This window comes from Molossus molossus, unplaced genomic scaffold (assembly GCF_014108415.1).
Source record: "Molossus molossus isolate mMolMol1 unplaced genomic scaffold, mMolMol1.p scaffold_m16_p_9, whole genome shotgun sequence".
NCBI classification, from domain to species: Eukaryota; Metazoa; Chordata; class Mammalia; order Chiroptera; family Molossidae; genus Molossus; species Molossus molossus.
This window is the reverse complement of record NW_023425403.1, coordinates 62,823,241-62,844,790: the sequence shown is the minus strand read 5'-3', so window position 1 is coordinate 62,844,790 and position 21,550 is coordinate 62,823,241. Positions and strand designations below refer to the sequence as shown.

The 21,550-nt window shown below is 44.7% G+C and overlaps 1 protein-coding gene across 2 annotated transcripts in view; it reads right to left on the bottom strand.

Annotated features, from left to right (window-relative positions):
* SH2D4A (SH2 domain containing 4A) overlaps positions 1–2,761 on the bottom strand; it is a 42,008-nt gene extending 39,247 nt beyond the window's left edge. For both annotated transcript variants that reach the window (XM_036250352.1, XM_036250353.1), the window contains exon 1: positions 2,581–2,761. In XM_036250352.1, coding sequence (XP_036106245.1) covers positions 2,581–2,761 — 181 coding nt within the window. The remainder of the gene's footprint in view (positions 1–2,580) is intronic.
* Between the last annotated feature and the right edge of the window lie 18,789 nt (positions 2,762–21,550).

Sequence of the window (21,550 nt, the reverse complement as noted above, 5' to 3'; positions counted from 1 at the left end):
AGGCCCAACCAACAGCAAACTGGCCAGGGCTGCCATTAAATATTTAGAGTATCACCCAAGGCTATGACTAACCCTATTTTACCACCAAGAAAGAGGATTACAGAGGGTAAGTGACTTCCCTGAGATCACAGAGCTAGGGAAATTGAAACTAGAATTCAAAACTAGTCTGCGTGACCACAAACCTGTGGTGTGCTTAGGGCAGCCTTGAACTGTGTGGTCCAAATGGAAACACTTCCCAGAGCCCAAAGCAAACCCCCCGCAAGCGATGCCAGGGTAACGAATAGAAACAGAACTGCTGGACCAGCTGGGGTGTGGGGTCACCTTCTCATTCCCTCTGGGCTTCGTGCCTTCTCATGAAGACCAGGGCGAGTCCTGTCAGGGCTTCGTGAAATCACTCGCGACTAGACTGTTGCTTTCTGTTGTTTGCTTGACTTGTTAACCTGGGCGATGATCCTGTAGTCACTGACACTAAAGTCCATCTTTTAAAACTGTAATAAATTGTTATGCTTTTTGTAGAGACCAGCGGCAGCGGGGTAGAAGCTCGGTGGGGGCTGGGTGGAGGTGGGAGGCAGGAGGCGGGGGGGTTAGGCCTGAGAGGAGCAGCCGTGCACAGCGAGGCTTCCGACGAACACCGACGGGGCGCGTAGGTGTGCAGCACAAACACACCTCTGGAAACCACCTGCTCTAAAAATACTGCCTTTATCTGTGGCTTTGGCTTCAGGGGCAGAACAATAGGAATGACAGAGAACTGTTGTCTTTTTAGGGGGAAGTCGGGAAAGAATCTCAAAACCTCACCTTTTCTGTAATCAGAAGAGGAACTAGGGTAAGGCAAAACGTATTTTTCCACGTGTTACATTTATTTCTCACATGCAATACTGATAGAACTTTCACTGTATACATTTTCCATGATCATATTAACTATATTAGTTAATATAGTTATACAGGTTTTCTGAAAGGCAGATTCAAAACCTTGCAAAGGAAGAATTTAAGCAAAGAAACTGAAATTGTTTCTTAAGTCACCACAAGAAGATCAATTCAGCAAACATCAGAAGCCCAAAGTCTAACAAAGATGTGGGCACTGACTAGGGGCAAGCTAGTCCCCAAGGTCACCCAGCACATCGATATGTCATGTCCACAATGAACATGGTGCCAAAGAGGCCCAGTTATAGCTGATACACCCTGACTAAAGGATGCAGGGAGAGGCATGAGCCAGTTCAGAAAGGGAAAAGGGTTATGCTTCAGTTCGGACCATGTTACTTGTTGAAGGAAAATTCTATTTTGGACAGCGGAGAGCACTGGGAAATCCAACAGAACTGGGCACCTACTGCAGATGTGACTTTGCATATATTACTTCTCTGATTCTAGTTCATTCATCTGTGAAACAGGAAAATTAATACTGACTTTGCAGAAGTTTTGTGGAAGTGAGACGTGTGTAAATGTGCTTTGCATAGTGTCTGACAAAACAGGTATTTAGCACATAGCTGCTCTTGATAATAACAGTAGTAATAATAATAAATGAGATTTATTTCTGTATCATTATAAAGGCTTAATTGGGAAAAGTTTTTAATAAAAAGCAGTATAAAGCCAAGGTCACCAAACTGACTCCCTTTTTGAGCCTGTACACATACCAGCATTCAAGTAAGATTCATTTTCTCAATCTTTGAAACCCAAGTGGTTTTATCAAATTTTGTTTTCCCTACCTTAATAAAAAACGAAGAGAAATTGGTCTTGAATGCCTGTGTAAGTGACCTTGAAACTGTGTGTGTGTGTGTTTTGAAACAACTTAGTTATTCATCCATAACAGAAGTTGATGAGGGGTGGGGGTGGAGAGGAGCTCGGTGCTGGTTGGGGCGAGGTTAACGTGTGCTATTCTGTGACTGTGTGTGTATACACTTTAAGTCTTGATGTAGGAAGAATTCCTCCCCCATGGTCTCAAAAGGCCCTCTCAAGCTACCAAGGGATTCCTTAGGTTAGAAAAAATATGCCCTGGCTGGTTTCGCTCGGTGGTTAGAGCATCGGCTTGTAGTCCAGAGAAAATAATACATCTGAAAATTTAACTCACACTAAAAAATGATAATACTAATAAGCATTATGACTTTTTTCCCTCTAGTGGTATTTGCATTTTAAGAGGGAGTTTCCCTAAAAAAAAAAAAAAAACCTCAAAAATCTCTTAAAGTCGAAAAAATGCAAACACAAGTGCTATAAAGATGCTCATACGAGGACTGCGTATACTGGTAAGTAGAGCATAGACATCTGTGACAATAAGGGGGTTAGAAACCTTCTTTAATATCCCTCACATCAAACTCACAGGGGACTTTTTACTTCAGCTGAAGGTCAGTCTGGTTTCAAGCAAGCGATCTGCTCACACAACTCCAGGGTCCTTGCTGTGTGTGCGTGCGTCTGTGTGCCGAGTGTAGACTTCAAGTTGATAAACTGCACTATTAGAATCTCCATAACATTTAGGGTCCATCTATCAGACTGGAATGCATCCCTGGCTTGCTTCTGACTAGTGAGAAATGTTCCAGCAAGCCGGGAGCCATTCTCCGAACACATTCACAGACAAGATGTAGCTAAGCTTACCTTTCTTTGGTCTGGATTTCACTGGCACAGACTCCTTTTTTTCCATTGCCGCTTCTCTTTCTTTCCACCGGCGGATCTGTTCCTCCCTCATCTTGAAGAACAGGATCTGTTTCTGTTCTTCGCTGAGCTCTGCCAGCAGATCGGGATCTATGTACATCTCCGACAGTATCTGTTTCAGCATCTTTGCAGGTCTGGAGCCTTTTACACCTGTGGTAAAAGTTCTTGAAAACGGCTTCCAGGTGTGCCTCCACTGGGCTGACACTTGGCCGGACCGTCCCAGAGACCACAGTAATCCCGAACCACTGGGACAATAACTCAGCCAACCGGCTCCTGGTTCCTGGCACCGAACGTCCTGCTCAAATGCCGATCATGAACCTGCAGAGCACATAGCCGAAAAGCTGGCAGCATTAAAATGTGGAGATGCCGGGCAAGGATAGGCTTATGAATAAAGCTTGGAGGAAACACAGTATCGCTTTTCACTTCTGGGGAAAAGAAGAGAATGGCTGAGGCACATTTGTTAAGAGTTTGTGTAACCCCTACCCTATAATTTCCAATGATACTCTATCAACTACAAACAAACAAACAAACAAAATCCCACAAAACAAACTCTAACTTTTTACAGGTCAGTCTCAGGGAAACAATAAAGTTAACAGAAGTTTGGCATTGTCCCAACCAAGCAAACATAGTATTACATCAGAGCCTAACAAACCAACTGTATGGCTGAGACAAGAACTAAAGAAAAAAAAATCATAAGAAGAAATAAAAAGCTCTTTCCAAACAACTTATTTCAAAACAAAATACTGTTTTTGAGATTTCACGGAACTACCTACCTCAAACCAAACCAAAATAGAACCATGCTCAAGGAAGGAAAAAGAAGAAATAAAAATGAGATCACAATGCTATGTTTCCATTTCCCCTTAGAAGTAGCAATTATGTCTTCTCATCTTCACAGAAGGACGACGCAATTTCCAGACAACCTACTAGAACTATGAAAACAGTGCAGGTGCAAGAAGGAACCCTCACCTACATCTGGAAGGTCACCCAGTTTTAGGTGTACCTCCTCTAGATAACCTAATTTAATAAAATCTAAATTTACAGATCAGATAAACTGGGGGAATGGAGAGGTGACTAGGTTCTTTATAAAGAACCCTTACGTTATAAAAGTCTATTAGAGGCTTCTTTAAAAAAAAAAAAAAAAAAGCTATGAAACTCAGAAATTGGAGTCATGGAAGGGGACAACAGAAGCACATTTACTGGAATGTTAAGGAGTAAAGACTTTGATTTCTTACCAAAGTGTAGCTTGGACTAGTATATTCACAAGCGCTTCACAGTGGTGCTGGTGAAAGGGGGCTGGCAATTCCTCTGAAGTTTTATTCTACGTTATACATTTCTGTTTGGTAGTGGTTGTTTTTGTTTGTTTGTTTGTTTGTTTGTTTGTTTGAATCCTCACCCGAGGACATTTTCGCATTTATCCCCAAATAGAGCACGAAGGAGAGAGGGAGGAAGAGAGAGAGAAACATGGATGTGAGAGACACATCGAGTGGCTGCCACCCACACGACCCCAACCGGGGCCGGGGACAAACCTCAACCCAGGTATGTGCCCTTAGCGGGAACTGAACCCGGACTCTCTGGTCCGTGGGCCGATGCTCTAACCACTCGGCCAAACCAGCCAAGGCTGTTGTTGTTGTTTTAATAGCAAACCTTCACACTGTTGTAATCAGAAATTACGTACACATTTCCATTCTGGAAAAACAAGACTTTTCATTTGTTTCAATATGAGAGGATCACCAAAATTCTAAGAAATTGACTAAAAATTTGGTGCTTCTAATGCCTCAATAATCTCATCATGTATCCCTGCCCTCTTAAAAGGCATTTCTTCAAGCTAAGTTCAAACGTTCTTAAACTTGAGACTAGTCACTTAGGCTCCTAGTTCCTTCACCTGTTGCCATCCACACATCCAGATTGTGTTGTTCCTCCCACTCCCTGGGAGTGTCCCTGAGCTCCCTCTCTTCCTCCTCTTCCTTGCAAATTGGTTCTCCATTTACACCAGTCTTTGGAGACAAGCGCTCAAACCTAAAGTGGTCTGCATACAAAGCACATAGTTAGAGTCACGAACTTATTCGTTGTGTAGTAAGGACCTTTACTGAGGCTACAACAATTCTTGCTAACTGGATCCTATAATCTAGCTCCTGCAGCATTCATCGACGGAACTCAAATGGAACACATTAAAATAGAATTAACAGCAGTCTGACTCCAATTCAGCCGGGCATGCCTATCCCAGGCTCTACCTTTGTATTTTGCTTTGAGGTGATCCTCAAAGGCTATAACAGCCACAGAATTGATGTCCTGTAATGATGACTTTGGGGTTCTAACAGCTTCCCGAGGGGTGGGGCTCACTAAATTCACACTAACAGAGAGGTTTCCAGAGGCTGCCCTCCTGTCTGTAGATGGCAGGAACCAGGGAAATAATTTGGTTCCTCAGCACACTTGACTCCACTGCTCTGAGATGAAGTGATAAAAAACCAAAATCAACGACTCCTTAACCTTCCAGGAAATGTCCTGTGTTGGCCCCATCCATGACTCCAATCGCTGAAAACATGGTAGAAAATGAGGAGCCCAATGATGTCTGAGGTTTCTGCTCTGTTCCCCATTTGAATGGGGTGAATCCCAGCAACAGTGCCAGCGTGAGTAGAGCCTAAAAACTAACACCCTGAAAGTGCCAAGTTCACGTTTGCCCCCTCTCCCCCATCCCAAGTACTCCTGGTAACAAGGGCTTACATTCACTGTGTCAGCCACTACCTTTGGCACTTTACATGTATTAACTCATTTCCTCCTCACAATTACCCTTGGAGTTCAGCCCCTCACGCGCCCATTTCGCAGGTGGAGAAGATGGAAAGTGGCGGAGCTGGGCAGCCTGGCTCTGAGTCGGCTCGGCTGTACTCCACCAGTACAGTGGAGTTTCTTTGTGAGCCCAGAACCAGAACCTCAGCAGGATGGGGTACTACATGTGGAATTCCTGAATGAAGACCAGCAAACTCTTGCAGCCATGGAAATGCTGAACTGAAGGTGTGACACGGACTGCCTCTGGGGCAGAAGCCACATCTTAGTCATTGCAGATAGCTTAGGGAGGCCAGGTATTGAAAAGATCCCATTCTGGGAAGGACAGCAAGGAACTTCCCGTCATGCTTGCCCAGGGGTGAATGTTGTTTGCTCACTTTTTCCTCCTGTTTCCCCTTTCACACAACCACTAGGAGTGGCACAAATGGTACAGCCTCTCACAGTGTGAAGAGTTCCACCGCAGCTCTGTGATGAGATACCCAAGCTCTTTCACAGTTTTAATTTTTTGTTTGGCCTTTTGTAGCAAACATGGATTTCTAGCATTAAAGTTAACTAGTGGATCTTGAAGCAAAAACACTGGCTTCCGTGTGCCCTCAGAGGCACTGACTGACAGCTGTCTCGTGGTCAGGCTGCTCAATAATATGCATGCCATTCTAAGACTGTTGATTCCTACCGGCATGAATGAACTCTTCCCTCCCCCTTGTTTTCAGATGGAAAAGTCAACCCAGCACAGGGTGCTCAGAGGACAACCAGTAAGGGACCCCAGCCTGGACTCCCAGTTCTGCCTCTTATAAGCTGTGTGACTTTGTGACTTCACTTCTCAGGACTCACTTTGCTCATTTGTGAAACGCAGGCCTTCACTGTGAATCTTTGTAATTTGAGAACTATACCAGAAAAATCGATGTGAAGTTACAGAGACAAGTGGAGTCAGCCAGGGTAGAGGAAGTAGAAATGAGGAAATTAACTAACCAGGTTTTTTCCCACTTTCACTGTCTGACAGAGCAATCGTTACTGATCCTGATTCAAACTCGAATGCCTTTCCCCTAACTTACGAGTGCAGCAAACTTCCAGTTATTCAAGATCCAATAAAAAGAAAAGGCTTAGCTAACTCAGTTTTCTTCTTCTATAACACTCTTCTTAAAAGACAGTAATAACAAGCCACAAACCCGCAACTACTATTTATTCCAAAAATAAATTTCTAAAGGGTCATAGAATCAGTTGTTCCCCAGGATACCCATAGATTTGGCCGTAACCTCACTTCTTCCACAGCCCTGTTCTACAAACAAACAAACAATACCTCATTTTTAATGACTCTGAGACAAAGCACAAAAACAAAACAAAACAAAAACCAGCTTGAGATACAGCCTAAATTCATAAAAATACCATAATACAGACAGTATTACTTGAATGTTAAAAATATAGTTTAAATTTTAATTATTTTAAAACAGCCAGCTCAGTTTTCAGATTCTCAGTTATCTTATGCAACTTTCTGCAAAGGGGTCATTTTTTAGGGTAAAATGAATTACCAGAGGTGACAACAATTTGCTAAGTTTTGTAAATACGTACCATACTTTAAAAATTTACAATTATTGTACATACGGATTTACCTAGAACATTCCATTCACATGCCAAATCTATGCCCTCATATGCCTTCCGCTTATTCACTTAAAAAAAATATTGTATCTAAGTCATTTCTATGAAACAAGCAATCAAATAAAAGCCCTTTTGGAGGTGAGCAGACTACGTTTAGAGAAAGCTGCCTTGCTTGCTTCTTCCTTTGACCCTAGGAGGGAAAGATAACTGAGAAAAACTGACTTCTCACGGTGTCCCCGCGCCCACCCACCTCGACCCACAGGAGCCCCAGGGCAGGACCGGGCATGGGCGCCCACTTGGTGGAGGCACTGCCTGGGTCTGAAGCAGGACCCGGCCCTCCGCACCCCAATCCCAGAGGACACCCTGGGTGTAGGCACGCTGAAAGTGTCTCCCGAGTCTCCTGTAGGCCGGGACGAAGGAGGCCCATGTGTGGTGTGCTCGGCCGCGGTGCAGTAGCTGCTGCACACCGGCGTGGGGCGCCGTCGCGGGGCTGAGCGAGGCCGGGCAGCAGTGGGAGACGCTGGGCGCAGCGGCTGTTCCACTGGCGTCCAGAGACCTTAGAGTAGCCCAGACACTCCCACGCGGCCACCACCCTGCCGCCCCAGCTCCCTCCTGGGCGGAACCCCGAGCGGAACCCCAAGCTGAACCCCGACCTACATGCGTGCACACACCCCTGGGGGACAGGGAGCCCACCCGCAGCCCCAGAACTGCCTCGTGGCTCTACCACTTTCCCTGCGGCCGGCCCCTGGGGGTCCCCCTTTCTACACCAGGAGCCCCGGCCCTCAGGCTCTCCAGCCGCAGCTCCAGACACCGGACACCAGACACCGGACACCGGCCGCCGGGCTGCGCGGCAGTGCTCTCCGCCCAGCCCCGCACCTGAGCCGCACCTGAGCCGCCCGGGTGTGCGGAGGGCCCGTGGGAGGGCGCGGCCCATGGGACCCAGGCCTTCCTGCCGGCTGTCCCCAGCCCGGTGCCCTGCGCCCTCAACGCTCCCCCTCCGGGAACCCCCGCCCCCGCCTCCGGTCCTCTCCGGGCCCCTCCCCACCCGGCACCCACCTGCAGGTCCCTGGGCTCACCTGGCTGGGGGACCCGCGCACTCACCGCGTCCAGTTGGGGTGGCGGAAGCTGTCGGGGGAGGAAGGGAGGGAGAGACAGACAGAGGCACCCGCAAGCGGCACAGGCTGGCTGGACAAACACTCCGGTGAGATGTTGGCAAACAGTGTCCCTCAGCCTCGGCACGCCCGCGCCGCCCTACCCGAGGCCCACATGCGCGGGTGACTGGGCGCTCGCGGCCCCACCCAGGCTCCTGGCCACGCTCCAGGACCAGGCGGCGGCGGCCCGGCAGCCCGAGGCACCCAGGCCAGCTGTCCGGGCGCGCACTGGCCCCGGCAGCAGCGGTGGTCCGCGGTCCTGGCCCAGACCACCCACCCCACCTGCTGTCTGCGATGGCTCGTCCTGCCATCTCTGGTCCTGCGGAACCTATTAATATCGGCGGCCCAGCCCCTTCTCCACCCCGGCGCTCCTGGTTCCTCGCGAGGTGGAGCCTGCGGAGGCGGGCAGGCCCTTCTCAGTTACACGGAGTCCCGCGCCAAGTGGGCTCACCTCTCAGGTTCTGCTCCTGTGCCTCTTGGAACTTACTTTTTTCTTTCTCTCTTTTGTTGCCATTAAATAAATAATCAAACACTCGGAACTCTTAACGGTACAAGTGTGACTTTGTAGACAGGATCAAGGAGGAGAAAGGATGGAAAGATGGAGACAGGGAGAGAAAAATAAATCTGGAGGAAAGGTTAAGAAGGTCAAGAATCTTGGGATTTTCTGAAAGAACAGGTTAGGGTGGTGCCTAAGGGAGGAGCTGAGGACAGGAACAGGAAATCTTGGAGGAAATCGGAGCAGAAGCAGAGACCATGTTCCACTGAAGGGGAACATACAAAATGTGTGGAGAAAAACTCTGGACTTGGTGAACCTCAGATTGCACATGTTGGGGAAAAATACAAAACAGTCCTCCTCTCCACAGCCTATCTACTACGTTTAGGAGCCTGACTTGCTCTGTTCAAACATTAAACATTCTCATTCTCAGCCTCTCCAAACTGAAAAAGATACCCAAGTTTAGAAAGAGACTTGGGGCAGAGATCAGTCCCGGAGACCTAGCTATTTAGGAACCCTTCTAGGGATCCTAACAGGAGAAAATTTCTGGTTTACTTTCAGTTCCCACTGCTTATTAAATGAATGGCCTGTGGGGTGTTTCTTGGCTGGAGTGTCATTTCCCCCTGGTTAGCTGTTGTGGCCAGCTCAAAATGAATCCTAACACTTTGTAGATTGGACAGTTGATGAACCATGAAGGGTGGTTCATTAGCCAGTAAAAATTCCATAGGACACTTGTCACAGCCAGTTACCTTCCTCCACACTCCATCTCTCTTTCCGTGTCCTCGCAAGTCTTTCTTTGTAACAGTGCTCCCACATTGCTACTAGCCCCTTTCTTTTTCGGCTTCTCCCTCTGGATAACAGCAGTGTCTGCCTACCTCACTGAGTTGTTGCTAGGGTTAAATGAGATAATACATGGAAAATGCTCACAACAGTTCCTGGAAGTGGCACGTGTTCAAACACATTAGCTCACATTATTTTACGTCACATGCTATAATTTCAAGTTACCACTTTATACCTAGATTAGGGATTTTGCCTCCTGTGGTACCTAAACTCCAAGTTAGCCTTAGTGATCCCCACCTTCCAGTAACAGTAGTCCTTTCCTTATCTGTGGGGGAAACATTCCAAACCACCCGTGGATAACTAAAACTAAAGATAGTACCAAACTCTATATATACTCTGTATTTTCCTATACTTGCATACCTATGATACAGTTAATTTATAAATTAGGCACAGTAAGAGATTAATGAAAATAAATAATAGTAAAATAGAAGAATTTATAACAATATACTATAATATAAGTTATATGAATGGCTTTGGGCCATTATGAAGTAAAATAATGGTTACTTGAGCGCAAACACTGCAATGCTGTGACGGTCATAACTGAGACGGCTACTAAGTGACTAAGGGATGGGGAGCATATATAGTGTGGACATGCCAGACAGAAAGATGATTTACGTCTAGGGAGGGACAGAGCAGAGGAGATTTCATGAAAATAGCACACAATTTAAAACTTATGAGTTTTTTTTTTTCTTTTTCTGCAATTTACTATTTAATATTTTCAGAGCACTATTGACCAACCACAGATGAGGGGGGATTACTTTATATCGCTTCTGAGATTAAGTTACAAAAGACCTTATAGCTTGTCTTGGTGTGTGTATTTCTCCCTCTTGGGTCATTTATTCTTAGGGAAGCCCACTGCTATGTCATGACCAACCCTTTGGAGAGGTGCACGTGGAGAGTAACAGGACCCCTGCCAATAGCCACAGAATGAGCTTGGACATGGATTCTGCAGCACTGGCCTATAGCTTCAGTGCAAATTCATGAGACCACCCAGTTAAGCCACTCTCGAATTCCTGACCTAGAACATTGACATGGTAAATTTGTGTTGTATTAAGCTACTAAATTTGGGGAAATTTGTTACACAGCAATAGATAATTAATACACCCTCTCACTGGTCTTTTTTCTAAGCCAGTTTCAGCTAACTTTTATATATAGGAAATTTTATGTACTAGATAGGCTATATAAACACAGATCTGAGATCTCGCCCCAGAGCTAAGAAATATAATATCTGCAAGGCACAGGCATCTGCGTTTTGAACAAGCACTCCTAGTGATTGGAGCAAAGATGGGATTCCAGATCATGCTGTCAGAAACTCTGCTCCAGGTCAGACATTCCTGAATATAGTCCTCAAATTCATCTTTTAAAACAGGAATCTCATCCTTCATTTGGTTGCTAAAAAAAAAAATCATTGATGGACGTCTGGTCAAGACGGCAGCATAGGTGAACACGGTCTCACCTCCTCCCACAACCACGTCAAAATTACAACTACAGAACAAACATCCTTCAGAACTGCCTGAAATCAAGCTGAATGGAAGTCCTACAACTACGGAATTAAAGAAGCCACATCGAGACCGGTAGGAGGGGGCAGAGGTGCAAATGGGGTGGTCCCACACGTGGATAAAAATCAGGAGGAACACCTCGGCTGTGAAGGTCCTCCCTGAGTGAGGGGTCCCCATCCCACACCAGGCACCCGGCTCAAGGTTCCAGTGCCAGGAAGAGAACTCCTCATCACCTCTGGCTGGAAAAACCAGCAGGAACTGAGGCTGCTGTAGCCCCAGGCAGCTCCTCTTAAAGGGCCCATATGCCCGGACTTACTTGGACTCGCAGCTTCCAGGCTCCAGACTGGGGGAGGCAGCTTGAAAGGCACCAGAGACATATGGGGAGGAACTGGGTTGTTTGGCATCGTGGCGAGGACTGGAGAGGCAGCTTTCTCCTAGACAAATGTTCTGGTGGAGGCCGTTTTTCCTTTGGTGAGCCCTTCCCCCACAGGGCTTCCTTATCCAGGACTCCAGCAACCTGGCTCACACCGTTTGCCCCACCCTGGTGATTCCCTGAGGCCCTGCCCCACCCAACTTTCGGGCCCACCCAAGCTGTTTCCAATGGCTTTACCATAGGATTGGCCTCTTTTGGCTCCTGCTTCAGATTTTCTAAATTCTCTCAAACAAGCAGTATCTGACTACAGCAAGCCCCATACTGCTCGCTAAGTGGCCCCAGGCCCAGCACTAGAAGCAGCCAGCCTTGGTTCACAGCTTGGCTTCGCCTGGGCACCTCAAAGTCCAGCACAAGAAGCAGCCATTGGCAGATCTCTTTGTAGCTTATGCCTGGTAGCCCTGGGTAAAACAGAGACATTGGCTGACCTTGTCCCAGAGCCAGCACACCCAGTGGATAGCTTCAGACCACATTAAAGCACCACCACCCAACCACCTCCACAAATGACACACTCAAGGAATGGACTCAGAGGGTACCAGAACCTTGCTGAAGTAAGTCTTGCTCTGTGTGGTGGGCCCTTGCACAGCTGATCATTGAAGGTAGTCAGAGGTCAGTGGTCAGTGGGCACAGCCAGTCCTTACAGCTGATCAGCCTGAGTAAAACCCTCCAATTGATGTGCTAACAGCCATCAAGACTCAATTACAACAAAAGGGTGTAAAGTCCCCATGAGGGGTGCACCTCGAGGACCCAGCTGGGTGATCAGGGAGGCTGTGCCACTGGACCCTACAGTACACGTACAACAATTGGCCACCATACAAAGCCTGGGAGACATAGTTACTCTACCTAATACATAGAAACAAACACAGGGAGGCAGCCAAAATGAGGAAACAAAGAAATGTCCCAAATGAAAGAACAAAACTCCAGGAAAAGAACTAAATGAAATGGAGATAAGCAATCTCAGAAGCAGAATTTAAAACACTGCTTATAAGGACACATAATGAACTTAGTGAGGGCCTCAAGAGCATAATAAAGGATCAGTCAGAAATGAAGGATGCACTAACTGAAATAAAGAATAATTTAAAAAGAATCAATAGTAGAGTTGGTAAAGTCAAGAAGCAAACCATCAATTTGGAATATAAGGAAGCAAAAAACACCTAATCAGAACAGCGAAAAGAAAAAAGAATAAAAAAAAAAAATGAGGATAGTATTAGGAGCCTGTGGGACAACTTCAAGCATACCAACATTCACATCATGGGAGTGCCAGAAGGAGAAGAAAGAAGGCAAGAAATTGAAAACTTATTTGAAGCAATAATGACAGAAAACTTCCCTAAGTTGGTGAAGAAAACAGACATACAGGTCCAGGTAGCACAGAGAGTCCCAAACAAGACAAACCCAAAGAGGTCCACACCAAGACACATCATTATCAAAATGCAAAAGGTTAAAGACAAAGAGAGAATCTTAAAAGCAGCAAGAGAGAAGCAGTTAGTTACCTACAACGAACCTCCCATAAGTCTGTCGGCTGATTTCTCAAAAGACACTTTGCAGGCCAGGAGGAAGTGGCAAGAACTATTTAAATTGATGAAAAGCAAGGACCTACAACCAAGATTATTCTATCCTGCAAAGCTATCATTTAAAATCGATGGCCATATAAAGAGCTTCCCAGACAAGGAAAAGCTAAAGGAGTTCATCACCATCAAGCCAGTATTATATGAAATGTTGACAGGTCTTCTTGAAAAAGAAGATAAAAAATATGAACAATAAAATGGCAATAAATACATATCTATCAACAATTGAATCTACAGACAAAATGAGCAAGCAGAATAGAAACAGATTCATAAATACAGAGAAATTTTGTTGGTTGCCAGATGGGAAGGGAGTTAGGTGAAAAAGATGAAGGAATTAAGAAGTACAAATTGGTTGTTAGACTAATGAACCTCAAAGGGAAGGGGGGAGGTGGATCAGGAAGAGAGAAACCGAAGAACTGATATGCATATGTGCATAACCAACAGACACAGACAATAGTGTGGGGAAAGCAAGAGGGGGGTGGGGTGGGGGAGGAGGAAGTCAAGGGGGAAAAAGGAGGAACATCTGTAATGCGTTCAACAATAAAGATAAATTAAAAAAATATATATATATATCATTGATACCCACCCTTTCTTCATGTCCAAAGTAAGACTTAACTTCTTGCCAACGTTCAAGGACAAAAACAACCTAACATTAACATCTTTCAGCTTTGTCACCTTCCTAATACAAACCCTCCATTCATATAATCTGGCATTTTCAGACCCTAAACCTACACAGGCTCTGCAGCTTCACACTGTGGCCTCTGTCTAAAATGGCTTGTCCTACAACTTGGCTTATAAAAATTCCACCTGTCCTTCAAACATCCATGTTTAGGAAACCTTTCTTGCCTACCCCCAGCCAGAAACTGTCTGTGCCTCTTCCCTATTTATATATGTCTGTCACCAGTTAGCATTTAACACATCCAGGGACCACTTAATGAACTCTCACCAGGTGCTTAGGCCCTGTGGTGACACTGGGGATGGCAGAGGGTAGACAGCCAGGGCCCCTGCTGCCATCTTTGCTGTAGCTCTGCCTTGTATGGTAGCTGTGTGTGTTTCATACCTCTTTGATTATAAATGTCATGATAGCAAGAACTATTCGATGCAAGTTTGAATCCTACCCAACACCCAGGCGCACACTAGGTATGCAGGACATGTTAGCTGAATGGATGTCAACAGCCCAAGTGAAGCAGGCTGTACACACAGTACAATCATTCACTCAACTTGGAGCTCAGTATCTCTTTCCTTTTCTCTTCTTTCCATCCTTCTTGCCATGTGCCTCTTTCCTGCATTTGTAAATATCTCCCTTCTCTTATTTCTATATTCTTTCTCCAATCTCTTGACTTTGTCTGCCCTCTCCTCTACCCACTTCCATTTTTGTTCCCTCTCCCCCATCTCTTGGGATTTCTTCTTTCCATTGGCATAATCTGAAACCGAAAATGTATTTTTTCTTAATTTTCAAAGTAGATAAAATGTTTTCTATTGCTTTAAAAAAAAAAAAAAAATCAAGTGCCCTGGCCAGTTTGGCTCAGTGGTTAGAGCATCGGCCTATGGACCAGAGAGTCCCTGGTTTGGTTCCCACTAAGAGCACATACCTTGGTTGTAGTTTGTCCCCTCCCCACCCCCAGTTGAGGTCGTGTGGGTAGCAACCAGTCCATGTGTCTCTCTCACATCGATGTTTCTATCTCTCATCCTCCCTCTCTACCTCCCACTCTATCTGAGCATCAATGCAAAAATGTCCTCTGATGAGGATAAAAAAAATAAAGCAATTTTGTTATTTATTTGTGAGGTCCTCAATCAATCTTCTTTTTTTTTTTTTTTTTGGTTAATTCTCACCCGAGGATACTTTTCCATTGATTTTTAGGTAAGAGTGGAAGGGAGGGAAGGGGAGAGAGAGAAAGAAACACTGATGTGAAACACAGTGACTGGTTGCCTCCTGCACGACCTCAACTGGGTATGGGAAATGAACCTGCAATCCAGGTACATGCCCTTGACTGGGAATCTAACCTGCAACCCTGTGGTCCATGGGCTGGTGCTCTAACCACTGAGAAAACTGGCCAGGGATCAATTATTCTTTTCCTGCCTCTGGGCCAGGGCTCGCCGTAGGAAGCGTTTCCGCCACCCCATAATCTAGGGTGCACTGTGGGGAGGACTGCTGCCTGCATGAGCTGGCAACTCTGAGCGAGTGTGAGGTCCGGGCAGCCTGGCTGAACACAGACTGCTGGCTGGCCACCGGCGAGTTAGACACATATGACGGGTGTCCACCAGTAACCTGTTCAGGAGTGCCCCAGTGCTCATTCAGGCCAGTCTTCCAAGGGAAAAGCTAAATATCCATTAACTATATATAATTTTTAAAATGGGTCATTTATTTCCAGTAATAGACAACAAGAAACAAATAGCCCACATTTTAATTGACATGTTCTCTGGCATTCCTTTTGGAGGGTTGCTTAAGAACCCTGCTGCCCAAGGCTGTCGTGTATAGCAACCTGGCATGGCACTCTCCAGCGGGAGGGCTGCCAGGCAGAGCCGACGACGGGAAAGGCACCCCTGGAGCCGTGCAGCACAGCAGCCCTGTCACTGCCCAGAAAGCCCGAGGAAGCCACTTTTCACTTCCGTGGGTTGATTTGTATTTAAGTTCTACAAAGAATGAAAGTTATCCTCAGATTTTTCTTTATGAGATAAAAATAGCATAAGCTATATTTTTTCTTGTCGTATTTTATCATCAGCCTCAGAAACCCCAACCACGTTTTTTTTTTAATTCTTAAAGGAGTAAGTTATGCCCAGCCAGTGTGGCTCAGTGGTTGAGCGTCATCCCATGCACCAAGAGGTCACCAGCTTGTTGCCAGTCAGGGCACATGCCCAGGTTGTGGGTTGAATCCCCGGTGGGGGCATGCAGGAGGCCGCCAATTGATGTTCTCTCTCATTGATGTTTCTGTCTCTCTCTCCCTCTTCCTTCCTCTCTCTCTAAAAAATCAATAAAGAAAAAAATAAATAAAGAGGTAAGTTATACATTTGTCCCACAGTGAATGTGAAGATGTAAAAGAAAAAGATTAAACATTTCAACTTTATTAAAAATTGATCAAATCTCAAAATACATCCCTGTCAAGTCATCAGTTATATATAAAAAAAGAAATACTTTGTTGAAGGTCTTCTATATTTTCAGCCTTCTGCCAGCAGTTAGATTTGATTTTGTACTATTTTCATTGCTTTATGACTCCGTGTGGGCTTTTGTTTTATAATCATAAATATCAAGGTAAATTGTTCTTTTTATTCATCTTTGAATTAATTAGGTTAATTTTTAATGTTTTTCCCTGAATTACCTTTATGGAATTGTTTCTGAGAAGACATTTCTCACTTTCTGTGTTTATGTGAGGTGGTAAGCAGCCTGTGGCCCAGAGGAACTGCTGACTTGAGGCTTGTGGATGGAACTGGATAACTTCTACCCCAAGTGACATGGGGCATCTGTGAAGAGCCTCTGTAACCAATGTTTTCCACCTAAAAACCCGAAAAAGGAGCAGAAGCCAGCTCTGGCTAGTGTCCTGGCATTCTTTGGATCTTCCCAGACTGCTTTGAGTAGGTCTCCTAATGCAAATAAAACTGAGGTCTCATCTCTTCCTTGGACCAGATTCAGAATCAGGTTTTGATTTCCTACCTTCTCTCTGATGTGCAATCTTTGCAAAATATACACAAATTCATTTTAGTTTTATAAGGGCTTACTGCCAGTGAGCACAGAAGTAGTTCTCAAGTGCATATTAAAATAACATGGGGAGCGCTGGTTGGTGTGGCTCAGTTGGTTGGGCATGGTCCTGTGTACCAAAAGGTTGCTGGTTCGATTCCTGGTAAGGGCAGGGACAGGAGGTAGCTGATGGATGTGCTCTCACGTCACTGTTTCTCTCTCTTCTTCTCTCTCTAAAAATCAATTCAAAAATCTTTTTAAAAAAAATGACCTAGGGAGATTTAGTGTTTGTTCCTTTGTCTCCTCCCTTAAAGGCGTTCTTTTTTTCATTGGGATAGGATGGAGCACAGCCATCACCATTTTTTTCAAAGCAGTCTAGGAGGTTCTAATATGTGGCCAAGGCTGAGAACCACTAAAATATGTGGAAACCAAGTTAATTGGTTATGGGAGATTTTGAAGGTGTAGTAATAGAAGCCCCTAAACTTCACTGAAATAAGTATGAAACTAGATGTTTATCTTGTTGGTTCTGATCTTGAAGTAAGTCCCATAACCTTTTCTGGGGATGGGTGGTCCACCAAACCCATCAGGGTGGAAATTAAATGCAATGCATGAGATGACAGTGTCTGGCTCACTGTGGCTGCCCAATACATCTAAGACTTGCTAATTTCCTTCCTTTTACTGTTATGTCCTTATGAAACCCAGATGTTCCCTCTGGTCTTTTAGTCGAGGAAAGCACTTCCCTCTCTGGCCCAAAGACTCCCCCCCCACACGCTTCATGGCTCCAGGTATTCTCAGTCTCTTCCTCGTCTTTCCTGGAGGTGGCTTTAATTCTTTTTCCCAGAACACTTCCCACTGAACCATTTCCCTCAGTTGTACTCTGCTTGCCTGAAGTCTGTTTTCTAACTGGAAGTTGACGTTCATTCTACCCTCGGGTAAAGTAAGACAATTTGCCTTTTCCTCTAAGTGTATGTTTAAATAAGAGCCAACTTGTGACCTCAACAGAGAATGCCATTGTTTAAATTTGAGACAGAGTCAGTTTATTGGCATTTTAGTATTTTAATGACAGAGAAATTTGTACAGCATCCAATATAGTGAAAGTTATGGCCAATAAATGACAGATCGTGCTATACAAATAGAGAAACATGAAAGAGGGTAGACTCCCTTTGGGGAAAGTCTATATTCATTTAGAATTTATACAACCACACTTGCCCCTCACTGGAAATGAATGCTGCATTTTTACAAGTCCTCGTTAAAATATAATAAATCACACAATATTTAGGGCTGGAAGGAATCTGCACATTATTTGAACCTCACTTATAGCTGGAAAAAAAAAAAGGTGGGGGAGCAAGGTTAACCTTCACTGAGCTAGTTAGTAGTATATCCAGAATTAAAACAAAGAGTTTCTGACACGTAATTTTCATAGTCATTATACTACATTAAATAAACTAGCTCATTTAACTTACTGAATGCAGGAGGAAGAGGGAAGGGCACCTTACTCTGCTAACATAAAGCCCCTCTGTCTCTTAACGATGAGGCAGACAGGAGCTGCCTGCAGCACTGTGCTGGTTCCAGGCCAGCTGTGGGGTGCACAGGACCCCATTCCAGCCTCCTGGGCTCACAGTAGAAGACTTTCAAGGACCACATTGTGCTTTCAGGCCCTCTCTAGAGAAAAAGCTGAGGCTGTGATCCTCGAGTATAATAAGCAAGTATTGATAGGACAATCCATCAGTTCTGAGTGTTTCCTTAGGTCAAATCAGAAGGAACAGAGAAATCAACACCAGAAGAATAATGAGAACAGAGGTGATTTTATTTTAAAAATGAATTCATAACCCAGTTGCTTTCTTACGAGCCTTGCTTTCCTTTGAAACGTCAAAGGGGAGTGGTTCACACAGGAGAGGAAGGAAGAACCCATCTGGCATCCAGAACTGATTTTTGAAATGGAAAAGGAGGAATTTCTCTGGTCAATACTGGCTTAAAAGCATGAATGTTATTGTTAGTTTTGCAATATGGAACATAGCCCTCCTACCTTGGCACAATAAAAAGTCTAATTACATGCCCGGGAAAAAAAGACTGAAATCTTACTGTTTTTAAAAATACAATTTTCTAATTAGACTCCATGAAAGTAGTGTATGTCACCAAAGAGGTGACACTTAATGGTCAGCTAGAACTAGTGTCTCGTCCTCTGAGTGTGCTGTAAGTGATAATGACACCATCAATCTGTACAGATGAGCAATTCAGAGCACTTTAAGCCATTATTTCATTCAGTCCTCACAACACGTTTGGTGAGATAGGCCTTTTGATCTTAACTGACGAGTGAGGACACTTAATTACAGGCCAATTTGATGATTTGCCTCGTTTACACGGCAGCTTGGGAAGTGGTGGGACTAGGGCTGGGGCTCAGGAGTTTCAACATCCAGTCCCAGGCTGTCCCCCTACACCCTACTGACTCTGGCACTCTGCCATTTCCCCTGCTTGCAGACGACGTCTGGAACTTTGACTTACGTTTGTATCCCCAGAACCTAGCCCAGTGCATGATACAGAGTAGGTATGTAATACATGTTTGTTGAAGAAACAAGTTAATCTAAATTTGGGCCTGCCCATTGCTTTCCTGAATAGTGTGGGTAAGCTCATTTTTGGAAATTAAGGTTAAGTAGCTTTGTAACCTAAGAAATCATCACTATGTTTTGTGGAATTATCTTAACCTCAGGAATGTAGCCTGAATGTTCTGAAATGAGATACTATTCTGTATGAAGGGAGCGGAGTCTCATGGGGATTATATGATTATCCTGCCACAGAATCATATGCCTCTATTTTTATTTTTCCTTGAAGTTTTATTATTTTTTAAATTATCATTCATTATATGCAATAATGTACATCTTTTATCCACAGAATATGAATGGCACACACTGAGTAACTATTGTTTGGAAATACGTAGCATTTCTAGAACTCTGACACAGAAGGCTTGATTTACATGATTGGTCTTGCAATTTTAGTAATGTACCATTTTGAATAATTATTCCACAGTTTCCTGGTTCTTGGTTCTCCAACTAGATTGTAACTTCCTTCAGATTGACTTACGCATTTTATTTATTTTATATCCCCCTCCTGCCTTGCGAAGGGCTAACTGCATGAGGATGGATACCTGATACACGAATCAAGGCAAAGGGTGTAGCATTCCCTGGATGGCTCTTACTGTGGTCATAAGAATATTTGTTTTTAAAATGTTCATCTTGATCCAACTTCACTGATATTGTAGTTGGAATGGAATTCTGTTTTATTAAGCTCCTCATCATATTTCATAAGAGTTATATATTTTTATCATACATTTGTTTGCTGGTAGGGCAAAAAGCAGAGACCGTGGAGGGAACTACTTCTAGTATATTTGAATTAAGAAGAGAAGCCACATGTGGCTCTGCTTTCTCTTCCTGCTTCTCTTTTCCTTGCTGCTCACATGGCATGTTTAAAATCCACCGGGGAGTGGAGCCTACTGATCCAGTGAAAGGGAAATGAACAAGTGCATCTGCTTGTTTATCAAACATGCAGTAAATGCCTGTTATTGCTAGGGGAGGGGATAAGGAAAAGAAACAGTCCTTGACAACAATGGGCACATCTAAAAGGGGGAACTGTCATAAATAAAACTGATTGTAATCATTTTAATGGCGGGATAAAAAGTATAAATATCACAAAGGCCACAGAGACAAGGCTCAGCACATTCAGGGGATGATACCTTACACCGACTTGCAGGGACCTCCATCTTATGTATGGTAAGCTCCTATGATTATGATAATTTATCTCATATTCCCTCCTTCTTCCTATAGCATACTGGTAAGGAAATGATGGCAATTCATGGGACTGTCACAGAGGCAGTTGGGTTGTCAGTGAGGGTGGACATATAATAGGATTTTAAGGCTCTAAGATTTTAGGAACATTTTCTTAATTAGAAATTTTTAGTCCTCTGGTCTGATCTTTCCAGCTTGTAACAGGTATCTTTTGCTGCATAACAAATACCCCCAAATTTAGAGACATTAAACAATAACACTCTAATATTTCTCACGGGTTTGTGGGTTGGCTGAATGGTCATTCTGCTGGTCTTGCCTGGACTCACTCCTGTGGGTCAGCTGGAACCTGGAACAGGCTGGAGCAGCTGGGCCTCTCCCTGCATGTGGCCTTTTGCTCTCTAGGATTCTAGACCAATTTCTTCACATGGCAGTGTAGTGTTTCAAGAGGACAAGTCTCAGTGTGTTGCTGCACATTGCTGGTGTTCTGTTAGCCGAGGCAAGTCAAGAGCCAAAGCAATGAGGCAGGATAGTAAGAAGATAGAAAAATTCCTCTGCAAGTGGAATGAGGAAATTGCGACAGATAGCTGAGCAAATTGGCCAAGCAATGTACAGCCAGATATAGAAGGTTACCTCCCTAGAGATAACATCTAGGCCTTAGTTGTATTTTAGCTTCAGGCCCAGAAAAGCAACTAAACCAGGTGGGCAACACCAGGACCGGCTGCAATGACTAATGACCCCCAGCCCTGGTGCTGACCATGACCCTGAAAGGACACCCCTGGAAAAGCTGATGAATATTCTTTTGAGACCCCCCTAAACTCCCAGCCTTTAAAAACCCTCGAAACAAAGGATCCGGCTTGCACAATCTCTTCAGGGAGCACGCCTGCATCTTTCCCTTCCTCCTCTTCTCCCCCTCCTCCATCTTCTCCCATAGGCCTGTATTTCCTACACTCTGAGGGTCCTCATGATACTTGCAACCAGGGGATCAATGGGCAGTGGCAGCTCGCCCTGGTCTAACCCCATAAACCTGTCTCTAAGGCCCCTTTTCTCTGACTTCTCAGTGAGCCAAAGCAGCCCAGCCCAGGCTCTCCTGTTGCTATTTCTCTCCTAGA